This window comes from Cnephaeus nilssonii, assembly GCF_951640355.1.
Source record: "Cnephaeus nilssonii genome assembly, chromosome: 21".
NCBI lineage: Eukaryota > Metazoa > Chordata > Mammalia > Chiroptera > Vespertilionidae > Cnephaeus > Cnephaeus nilssonii.
The window spans coordinates 20,942,526-20,954,665 of NC_137092.1; the positions used below are offsets into that span (position 1 = coordinate 20,942,526).

The 12,140-nt window shown below is 44.8% G+C and overlaps 1 protein-coding gene across 1 annotated transcript in view; it reads right to left on the minus strand.

Moving 5' to 3' along the window:
• The window catches only part of ASTN1 (astrotactin 1), a gene marked incomplete at its 5' end in the record, with an annotated part of 288,747 nt that overhangs the window by 126,133 nt on the left and 150,474 nt on the right, over positions 1 to 12,140 (minus strand). The window contains 3 exons of the mRNA XM_079762051.1: positions 2,988 to 3,072; positions 10,363 to 10,530; positions 11,969 to 12,118. Coding sequence (XP_079618177.1) covers positions 2,988 to 3,072; positions 10,363 to 10,530; positions 11,969 to 12,118 — 403 coding nt within the window. The remainder of the gene's footprint in view (positions 1 to 2,987; positions 3,073 to 10,362; positions 10,531 to 11,968; positions 12,119 to 12,140) is intronic.

The window sequence follows — 12,140 nt, forward strand, 5'->3', positions numbered from 1 at the left end:
CAGGGGAGCAGTTAGGCATCAATTAGGCTGGCAGGGGAGTGATTAAGGGGTGATCAGGCCGGCAGGTAGAAGCAGTTAGGGGCAATCAGGAAGGCAGGCAAGCGATCAGTTGGGAGCCAGCATTCCTGGATTGTGAGAGGGATTTCCGACTGTCCGTCTAGGCCCGATCTCAGTAGGATCAGGCCTAAACGGGCAGTCAGACATCCCTCGAGGGGTCCCAGATTGGAGAGGGTGCAGGCTGGGCTGAGGGACACCCTAACCCCCCCCCATGCACGAATTTCATGCACCAGGCCTCTAGTTTGTAATATTTTTGTATTAGTGTCCTCGATCAATTTTCCTCCTTGTCTGAAAGTCATGAATGCTTATTGCTATCTTTCCCTAGGTATATTAACTAAGATTTTTCCCAAGGGAATTCCTTTGAACTATTACTAGCCTAGGATCTGCCAGTTCTCAAAAAAATGTTCAGCTGTTTTAATGTACACAATCCAAGAATACTAAGTGAAAACATAAATACTCACACATGCTGCTTCCCTCCACCTTCTGGAACATTAAGTAAAATATTCAGGAAAAAGAGGCCTATCATTGATTTTCCCATCATACCCCAATACGTATCATTAGTTGGCAATCTGTCAGGCAGTTATCAAGTCAGGTGACAGTCTTCCCCTTCAAATCAATTTAGATTACTTTTGTAAGAATCATTTAAGGAAGCGTGGCATCGGGTCTCTGATTTAAATAAAGATGTATGACATCTTCCACTTTTCATTTATCTTGTCATTTTATGAGGAAAATGCAGTCATCTGTCTGGCACTATTTTATATACACATAAACTCATGCTGCTTATCACTCCTGGTTCCATTATTCTGAAGATAGTCACCCCCCGCCCCCAACAGTTGCTCCATTATTTTATTAGTGTCCAAAATGAGACCTCGTAGACAGTGATGATCAGAGAATAATGGGAATTAGAGATGGAAATGACAGATTAGGTCTCCTTGTCTGTTTCCTGAGGCTAATGTTCCTGTCAGTCAGTACCTCAGTGCTTTAGCCTGTCTTATTTTAAATGACACCAACGTGGGGCTTCCGCCATTTCCCTGGAGGCTTTTGTCTACATCCTAAAGACTGTCTCTACACACAGCCAGAGGGAACAACAAAGCCGTGTGCAATTACCAAGTGAGGTCAGGCCCATCCGCACATGATTTGTCTACAAGGCAAGGGATGTGGAGGCTTGAGTCATTAGCCACCAAATCCAATCACTGCGGAGAGCCAGCATGGATCATGCAGTGCAGAAAGCGAAATGACATTTTGCCATTGTTTTCTTCAGTAAGAAGTTTGCAGGCTAAGAGATAGAGAGCTGGTTATCCATCACCCTTTACAATATTTTACTCAATAAGAATCACAGTCAACTGAAATTCTAGCCTTCCCATAAGCAAAAAGTCTGGCTCCCCAGAAGCTATGCAAACATTTCAGAGACCCTCTTTATTCAGACCTTAATGGACATCTGCTAGCCTCCTGGCCAGTCCTTCCACAACAAGCCACCTCATCTGCATTTACCCTCCTACAAACACCTTCATCTGACTTTTGTGGATGGCCTCTCTGACAGGATCTCAAGTTCAATTGAAAAGGAACAATCCCTCAATTTCACTAACAGAAACATTTCATGGCATTCTGACTTCCCCAGGCTTTCTGACCCGTGACTCAGAGTTCCTTTCTCTACCTTCATTCTCTCTTGTCCTTATCCCTCAACCTCAACCCGTTCCAGAACATTTGCCCTCTCCTAACATCTACGGGCATCTATCATGCCCTGACTTAGTCATCAGCTGGCCAACTTCTCCGCGTTGAGTTCTATCCCTTCATCATAAATCATTCCCCTGGGCTCTTCAATCATTTTTATTGCTCTTCTCCAAACTCTCACCCATTTGTCTCCATATTTATTGCTCTGAGAGTCCAGAACTACATCTAATATTCTAGGCTTGGTCTCGTCGGCATCACACAGAGGGGGCACAGTGCCCTGCGGCAATGAGTGACATGATGGTGGCTTCTTTTCTCCACCCTGTCCTGCAGCAAACACATTTCTAATCTGCACTCCAAGCAATCACTCCGAGATAGCTTTTGCCTTGATTTCTCTTTAGTTTTCCCTGGTTCCATTGATTGTTGTTATTAGTTAGTTTTTATTAGTTAGTGTTTCTCCTTGCTCTCCTCCACAACCCAGCCAATGCAGAAAGCAAGCTCACAGCACCCAAAACAAAACACAAATATGCTCTCAAAAAGCAATAGGAGGAGGACAATGGTGATGGTTGCACTATAATGTGAATGTACATAATGTCACTAAATTGTACACTGAGAAATGGTTAAAATGGTGAAATTGATATTATGTATATTTTATCACAATAAAAATTCATAGAAAAAAAGAAAGATGCAATAGGCAAGGTAACTTTTTTATCCCAGTCACGTGTTCTTGGGGGAAAGCAAAGGTCTCACAGAGAATTGTTAACTGGGGATCAGGCAAAGAATACTATTACTCAACACCAAGCACACCCTGTGTCCTTGCAATGCGCCCTTGCTGATAGTCCCCAGGAAAACAAGTTTCCACTCAGGTCACTCTCACAAAGCTCGCCAAGCCTGGGAGAGCTATATGGGAGTCCGTGTGGCTTCATGTCCCTCCAACCAAATCAGCAGCTACATTCTGCCAGTGGGATCCTTGTGGCTGGCAGCGCTATTACAAGGAGGAGAGGGACAGCTTGACTTTCAAATCCCAGCTGAGGGCTGTGAGTCAGAGACGTCATCTCTGAATTTGTCAATGGAAAAAAGCTGATAGGGACATCACTAAGATGGTATAATATGGAAACACAGCAGGACATTTTTATCCGTTCGCTGTTCAGAATATAACCACCCTTTAGCTCTGTCTCCCTACATGTGGTGGCTTCACATCAGGCCTGTGTGACAGAGTGGTGACATCTGGGGACTGGCTACTGTGCCATCCCCTCACTTACCCCTGGTTGGTCCCCCATTCATTCCGAATGCAAAGGTGCTTGTGTACTGGATCCTTCATGTAACCTTCGTAGCAGAGGCATTCCCCTTAGAGGCAGGGTAAGGAGAGAGAAAAAGAAACATAAGGGAATTGATTAACATGTCTGTGTTGGGGAAAATTAATATGAGACAATCAAACTTGGACTCTACAGTGGCATGGATGAGACCATTAATTCCCATGATGTCATATATTCAGTCTCCACCACCCACATGAATTAACACACCACCCATCCCTCCATGTTCCACCACGTGATAATGTTCACTACCAGAGAGATCTAACATTTACAAAGGACCCGTCATACGTATCTTGTAAACACAAAACCCAGGAACTCTTTGAGCAGAGGGACTTGTTCATATTTATTTCCTCAGTGCCCATTACTAGTATACTGCCAGACATACTTTAGACTATCAGTAAATGTTTAAAGAGTGCATAGTGAGTTATTTCATCAAACATTTCTAAGAATCTTGAAAAGTAGGTATTATTGGCTATGCTATACAGATGGGGGAAACTGAGGCTCAGAAAATTAAGGGACCTGGAGACAGCTTGTAAATGGCAGAGTTAATACTTCAATCTATGTCTGTCTGACTCCAGGCCTATTTTCCCATCATGCCATGCTGCAGGCCCACAGGACAACTACTATAAGGAGGCCACTTAAACTAATTATGGTTTTATAGGGACTCTGGGTTTTAGTTTTTAAGTGAAAAAAATATAATCTTCTTTGCTGCTAAACAGAAGGCTCACTCACAATTCTGTATTTGTTTAGGATATTACTATGTTTCATTATCATTAGTTACCCCATTAGTATACCAAGAGGCCTACAATCCCCATAAAATTGTATGCTAAATTGCATATATATGTATGTGCATCTTCCCGCCAAATATTTCATAACTTTCATCAGTATATCCAAGAGCCCCACAAGATTAAGAGCCATTGCTCTGCTTAGCCCTGATCTTGAATATTGTTGCTGCTTCCTCATATTAATAATTCCTTATGCAATGCTATGAATTCCTACACTACAGAGAACAGTTCCACTAAAGCACTTGCACTAACTCTTTTACAGGCTGGTTATTTCATTTGTAGGGTGTGATTTCCTGAAATGTGTAAATAATAAAGGGGCTATGCCCTAAGGAGACCAGGGTCCTACAGTTTATCTCCCTTTTAAGGACACACTTAACAAGGATATTGATAGAATAATGGCTTTGAGTGATCTTTTCTTTTTTCAAAGACAAAAAACAAGGCAAATGAAGTGTTGAGGAAAGGGGCTGAGTAAGTTCTGAGCAGGTTGTTTACAGGATCTTAGCTCAACCATTCATTTCAAGATTGACCTATAAGTCACTGTACATCAGCTCCTCACTCCCAGATGGCAGGCATTTTCTTCCCCCACACCTGCTCAAGGTGCTGAGGGGTGCAGTGAAAATGAGTCACTTCTTAGTGGGGAGTCAACAGAGACCATCAGGATAGTAACTTTGTCTCCTATATGGCAAATTCAGGCTTAAAATTAGATAGCTGATAAGGCTTTCAGATGAAGGCTGTTTGCATTAATTCCAAAGAAAGCATGAACTCTAGGCTATAAGCTACACAAGGGCAAGACAAGGTTAGCTTTCCCCCACATGAGTAGGACTTTTATAAATACTATGGAATGGAAAATAATGAAATTAATTAATTTGCCCTAAATTTATAGATAACACCACCATCACCTCAGCCAAGATGCAGATTTCTAAGCCAGTTAATGGGTCTAGGGCCCAGCTATGCTTCTCCCTGAAGGATATCATTTCTCAACTGTCCTCGTGGACATTAGACAGAAGATGATATTAAAAATGAGAGGTAACCTCGAAAGGCTGTCAAATCCATTACTGTACTCTGACTCTTAGAATGGCCTTGGTTGGATACCTTGCCTAGAATTAAGGACTGACAAAAAAGGGAGTCCTTCTTCTACATTTGATATCTAGTTACCACAAAACATGTAAAAGTAAGTGCAGTAACAACTCAGAGTTCAAGCAGAGCCTGATTTTCCTAATGATGCCAATACCTACCATTTGTAGGCACATCTACCTTTCTCAAATTGCCTTCATAGTCATTATCTCCTTATGTGGTTTCCTTCACTCACTCCTATGTGGGGACACACTGCTGACAACAGATAAAGCTTTTCTCCATATAATGGCATATGCAGCTCAAAATCAGAGCAACAGAGACATGTTCAAACACATCAGGATAGAGTTTGAGGATATCCAAAATCTGCCTCTCAAATGATCCTCATTTCCAGAACCCTCCAAACTTTCCTCTTCTGTATCCCTCCTCAGAACCAGTTTGGCTATCTACACTGTAGGGAGATCAGACTCGATAAGGAAAGTTGCTATGGCAACCAACTGCAAAATCTTGACTTTAAGAGGGTTGTCGTGCAAGCACAAGCTCCGACTGTTAGCTGTGAATTTTAAAGACCCCCACAAGGATATTGGATGCCCTCCTAAGCTAGAAGTGTTACAGTCTCTGCATTTGTTGTGGCAGATGGCGGGAAACACATGACGTGCTGACTCTGTGGCAGTGTACATAGGATCCAATGAAAAGAGGTGGCACTGCCACAAATATGTATCCAAACAGGATGGATGCACTCACAGGCAACCACACCACCAGAGGGCAGAAGCCCACCAGGAGGTGATCTGTGCGCCACCTGGAGATGGCCACAATGATTTGTGCTCAGTACCCTGAAGGCTGACACCTCGAGGGACTTTGTATGATGGATAACAGCTTTATCATTTCCTGCTTACAGTTGAGGACGGAGGCACAAATCTCATGGAAGGATTAGAGAAAGACCGTATAGCTAGGGCTCCTCAGACATGACTGGGTTCACCACACATTCTCCGTGAATTAGATACAGAGCAAAGCTAAAGTTCTGAGTTCCCTCTCTCCTTCAGGTATATGACGGCTTTCATGAGATGAAATTGGGTGTGCTTTATCTAAAAAGGGAAATCCTTGCAAGACATCTGGTCTTGGGTAATATCTAACTGCCTGATCTCCTTCCTTGTGGAGATACCAGGCAAAAGCCAGGCCCAGAATCAAAAAAACCTCATGTGACTCTGGGAGGCCAGACAGAGGGCAATGAGCCCAACGTACATCCTGAAGCCAGGTGCTTTAATCACACCACGAAAGGGAGTACGTAGTGAGCAGGCCCTCTAGGTGACAGGGACAAAATGAAGGCTGTGCTACCCGACCAAATTGGGTTCAAAAACTAGAGAAAGCTAGAGGAAGGTAGGCGGTGGCTCAGAGCACAGAAAGAGGAGGGCTAGGTTGAGTCTGGAAAATTGGTCCAATGGCTTCACCAGATTTTACACATTTCTGCATGGTGGGAACTGGCTTATGGAAAGATCTGGGACAAAAGAAATTTGGGGACACATCTTGGGTGGTGATTACAACTTGATTGAGCTTAGAAGGCTGTGCTCCTGGCAGACCATAAGCCTACACATCTTGAAATGTGGCCAGGATTGATGGGGGCTGTGAAATTAAGCAGGTGTGTGAAGTTTTTGCAGCTGTCCACACGGCAGAACTGAGGCCAGGAAGGGAGTGCAGAGAAAGGTCACCAAAATCAGTTGGTCTGTGTTTCCATCAAAAAATAATCAAATAAACCTACAACCACAACAAAACCCTTAGAAAGTAGAGGAAAAGTCAACCTTTAGCTGGATCTAGCTGGGCGTTAAGCCTTACGACCTTACTGCTTGCTATTAGCCCAATTTGAGCAGAGACACATCTAGGATTCCAGATTTGGAAGGACCTGGAGAGAACATCAATGTGCAGTTGGCAAAGGGCTTCTAGGCTACATTACGCCCCCCACCCCTAATAGCATGGCCGCTAGAATGGCAAAGAAAGGCTGGAATGGAAAACAGATTAGCAAATGGCCTCAGCCCAGGTTCTCCCATAGACTCCAGAAGCATCTTCACAAAATCTATGAAACCACCCTCAATAAATTGGGTGGGAATGATATAAAGGGTCACACAACAATGCTCCTTCTTGTTCTATCATTTCCTCTTTCTGGTATATTAGTTTTCCATAACTGCCATAAACATTACCATAAACTTAGTGGCTTAAAACAACATAAATATATTATTTTGCAGTTCTGTAGGTCAGAAGTCTGACATGAGTCTCACAGGGCTAAAATCAAGTTGTCTAAAGGTTGTTTTTGGAGGCATTAGGGGAGAATCTGTTTTCTTGCCTTTCTCACTGTATAGAGGGTGCCCAGATTCTCTGGTTCATGCCACTTCCCTCCATCTTCAAAGCCAGCGATGGCTGGTAGGGTCCTGCCAGTATCACATCATCTGGTCTCCTCTTCTGCCTCCCTCTCCCAGTTTTAAGGACCCTTGTGATGACATTGGCAGTATTTTAAAGGCAGTTGTTTAGTAATCTCAATTCCATGAGCAACTTCAATTCATCTTTTCCATGTAACATACCCCATTCACAGGTTCTAGAGGTTAGGATGTGGACATTTCTGGGGACCCCTTACCCTGCCACACCTGGTATTCAGACCACTGTGCAAGTGATGAGTAAACACATGCCTAACTTTGGAAGACTTTGGAAGGATGCCCAAGGAAAGCTCCAGGCCCCAGAGGTGGCTCCTTTGCAGAGACTGAGTGCCTATTTGTGTGTATGAAGAAGTATTCATGTGCACTTGCCCAGTTCCACCCATTCCCATGGGCGGACCCCTCAACATGGCTGGGAAAGCACATGTCCCAACACTATGACATTTCCCAGTAAGTGAGCTGGAGGATTGCAAAAATAACGTCAACTTGACTTGCAGCCAATTCCCACACTCAGCTTGTTGGAGAAAGGCTCTAGGATAGAGTGTGGGAGGCGATAAAATTTCTTGCTGATGAGCATGTGGGATGACCACATCATCCCATGTGCCCAGAGAAGTAAGGCAGAAAGAGGGAGCGTTTCTAATTCTAGCATTAATGAAAATAAAAGTCTCCGCACCATCATTTCTCAGCTGCTAACCCAAATGAAGACTCTGTGCCTCAGCTCTGTTGTGGGGTTTTGGTTCTTATTTTTAGTCTCCCTCCAAGGCTTTCCAGTTGGAAATCCATTAATTGTCATGGATACTGGGAAGCCATTAGCAGGGGAACTGACCCAAAGTCAGTTTCAGCAAGGACTGGAAGTGAGACATCTGGGAGACACCGAAGATGGGATGGCAGCCTCCCTGTGGACATTCAGCTTCCTGAGCTCCTGGCTAAGGAAGCAGTGATACTCAGTAATGGTGTTGCGTATAAGTTTTGAATGACAAGTTTGCTGGATCTGACATGTCTGGGAAATTGACCAGCCCTTTATAATCCCACATTTGCTCTGCTTTCACGATGGATAGAGCGCAGACTCTGCCAAGGGTCACTGTGGGACTTTGGACAAGTCATGTGCCTTCTTGGGGAATTTAAGCATTGATCTAAAGGAGGCAGTTTATCTCTGAAACCCCTCCAAGCTGCAAACGCTGATCCCTTCTTTCCACATGTAATTAGTGCTTTCTGTTCTTAGAAACCTCAGAAGCTTCCAAGGCCTTCTGACAATTATGCTTCTCGCAGACGTGAGTTTAACAACTGAGACTGTCCCAGGTTCTCATCATTCAAGTCAGCAGGGGAATAGAGACTAGCTCACTGCATGGAGAGACCCCCCACCTCTAAGTTGACTTTTTTTTTTCTTTCTCCCAAGCACAATGGATTTGGGCCTGGTGCACAGCCCATCTGTTTGGTTTGGTGTTTGCCTGATGGCGTGGGAAGAGCAGCAAGTAAGCACAGCCTTAGATACCAGATGTTCAAAATGCTGTACTTTCTCCTCCATATGGGGGCCTGGAATCTGCAATGGGCCTACGTGAAAACTTTTAGACCTAAGAAGGTGAACTTTAGATGTTGCAGTGACCATTACCCGCCTCAAGACATAGAGTAATCTATATATAAAGCCTAATAGGCAAAGTGTCCCCTCAGGAGTTTGTCGCTTGCTATGATGTGCGCTGACCACCACGGAGCAGCACGGAACGAAGGAAGGCTCCAGCCAGTAGCCGGAAGGCCCTGATCCCTGATCGGCCCTGATCGCCTGCCAGGCCTAGGGACCCTACCCATTCATGAATTTCATGCACTGGGCCTCTAGTGGACTATAACAGAAGTAAGGGCTAAATGGACCTCCTGTACTCAACCTCCATCCTAGCATCTAAAAAAAGATGCATATTAGGTGTGCATGTGTGCGTGTGTGTGTGTGCGCGCGCACGCACATGTGTAGGAGGGGCTGTATGTGAGGAATTGGCCCTTGGCTCCAGCAACATTTCCCTTGAAGGTTTTAGTCGTCCCTACATCCCTTTCCTTTGTTCTAAGGCATCAGACTACTTCTCTGGGAAGGATCTATTTCTGGTCCTGAATCTACTGGAAACAGATCTTATAGAGATGACTGTAGACACCTCCTTCCATAGTGAAATGCAAAGCCTCCTGGAAGGAGGGACCCATACTGCTGGACATCTTGGCACTTAAGAAGCACTGAGGTCCTGGTGTATGACGCTGAATGTGGACCCTCTCTCAGTGAAGCCCCTGCCCAATTTGATGATATAACACCTGAAAGATGTCTATACCCTTTGGCCCAGTAATCCCTCTTCTAAGATTTATTGGGAGAAATTAACTTCAAATGTATCCTGAATTTATGTGGAAAGATAGTCAGTTTAGTAGTATTTATATAAATTAAAAATTTTAAGCATCCTAATTGTCAAATAATAAGAGAATTATTTAAATGAGCATTAATATGCACACACATTGGGATAGCAAATGGCCATTAAAAGTTATACTACTGAGGATTATTTAATGTTCTGGAAAACTCTCATGGTAGAATAAGTAAAGAAGAATAAAGAAAACGCGACTGGACTTAGTGTGCTTGCAAGCCTCTAAATATCATGCATAAACAAAAGATAGAAGAGGGGATATGAAAATTTTAAAATGATTTCTGCAGGAGACTGAATTATAGATGATTATAACTTTCTTCTATAAGCTTTGCTAGATTTTTCCAAATTTTCTACAATAAACAAGCATAAGAAATCTAGCCCTAGTATTGGATATCCCAACTGGATGGCTAATGCGCTGTGAATGTCATCCCAAACTGATCTGTGTGGCCAGGGGCCACAATTAGGATGCTTTCCGGGCTTCTGCCAGAAGATGACCCCACCTTTGAAGCCAACATGCTCAGGGGCCCACCATGCTGGCAGCTCAAACGGTCTAGGCTCCCATTGCAATGGGATAATTGGGAGGGACTGCCTAGGTTTCAAGGGGGTGATTGCAAGAGGCATGATCTCTGACAGTTACCCGCTGCCCGGCGCTCCCGCCTACCAGTTTCGGGGTCACATTGGTGTTCACAGGGGTCCAGGAGCCGCCGGGCACAGAGGTCCATGGCCCACGGCCCACTGGAGTTCTGTTGAGAGAAGAGGACCACCTGGGCAGGGTTCAGCCAGTCACTGGCATCCAGCTGGCTCCCTTCCAGCAAGATGAAGCGGCTCCCTGCAGGGGAGAGAGAGGAGGCATGCCGTGTGTGCACACAACACATACACACCAATAAAAACATACATACACACAACACACACAAGCACACACACAAATAGAACACACTCATACACAGAGAAACACACAGAAGCACACACAAAAATAAACACACATATACACACAAACACACACATATACACACACAAAACATATCCACACAGAAATACATACACACAAACATACATATACACATAAACACACACAAGAAACACACACATGCATGCAAGCACACACACACAAATACATACACACACAGTTCAGATTAGCCCCAGTCCAAGGCCATTCCTCCTACTATTCTGGGCCACCATGAGCTGGTACCCAAGAAAGGTACCAGCAGATGGAGGCTAGGCCACCCCTTGGATATCCCACTGCATTGTCTCCTGCTGCCTTGCCCCAGGTCATGCCCACTAGGGTGGACCTACAGGATACAGGGGCAGAGCATCTCTGTGATGGTCGTGGCGCTGCTCCATCAGACCTGGCCACAGGCACTGGCACTCATCCAAGGACAAGGACCTGCTGCCTGTCTTCACTGGTCATTAAAGAGCAGGCCCCCTGACAGTGGGAACAGTCCCCATTGGTTTTCAGCCTTCCAGCAACCAAGAAAACAGATTCTAGCAAGTCACTCAGGTGCCCTGGCCTGAACTAATACGGGGGCTCTCAGAACCTATATCACTCCTTCATTATATTGGAGTTTGATGGATTAAATTGTTGCTATGGAGTTCTAGGCTTATGATAAGTTACTATAATTAAGAATTTCTCACCAGGGCACATCAAACTGAGGCACTGCAGCCGAGACCGGTTTGGCTCAGTGGATAGAGCGTTGGCCTGCGGACTGAAAGGTCCCAGGTTCGATTACGGTCAAGGGCATGTGCCTTGGTTGCGGGCACATCCCCGGTGGGGGGTGTGCGGGAGGCAGCTGATCGATGTTTCTCTCTCATCGATGTTTCTGACACTCTGTCCCTCTCTCTTCCTCTCTGTGAAAAATCAATAAAATATATTTAAAACAAAACAAAAAAAAAAAAACTGAGGCACTGCTGATTCAGAAACACCTCTGCTTCACTACTCAGCTTCTCCCCTCTCAGGGGCTACAGGAATCTGTATCAACCTACCTGATCTGGGATGCTCTGCATTTCTCTACCAAGATGGGAGCTACTGACAAACAACAGAAATGGGAAACGGAGTGTGCACAGAGAAGAGGTGACCTGTTCAGTTTTTTTAACCTGCTTTTTGATTTCACGTGTGAACAATCCAGTTTTCTCCTAAGCCTTATTTATCTGTGTTTATTTTCCCCCCACCTATAAACATAGGTAACTATAACCACGACCCTGGATACCCTCTTGCCGAACCCAAAACCTTCCTCAGTGGGGAGGAAGTTGCATCTCAGAAGTGGGCTCACCATCAGCGATTAGGTGCTCGGGGACGTGCAGGGTGATTTTGACAACGAGAGGGCAGCTGACATGGGAGGAGCACACCAGGCCGATCACACAGCTGCTGAGGCTGATCAACATCAGGGTGGTCTTATTCACAGGACTTCGGGGAGAGCCCACTGAAAGCAAGACAAGCAAGAT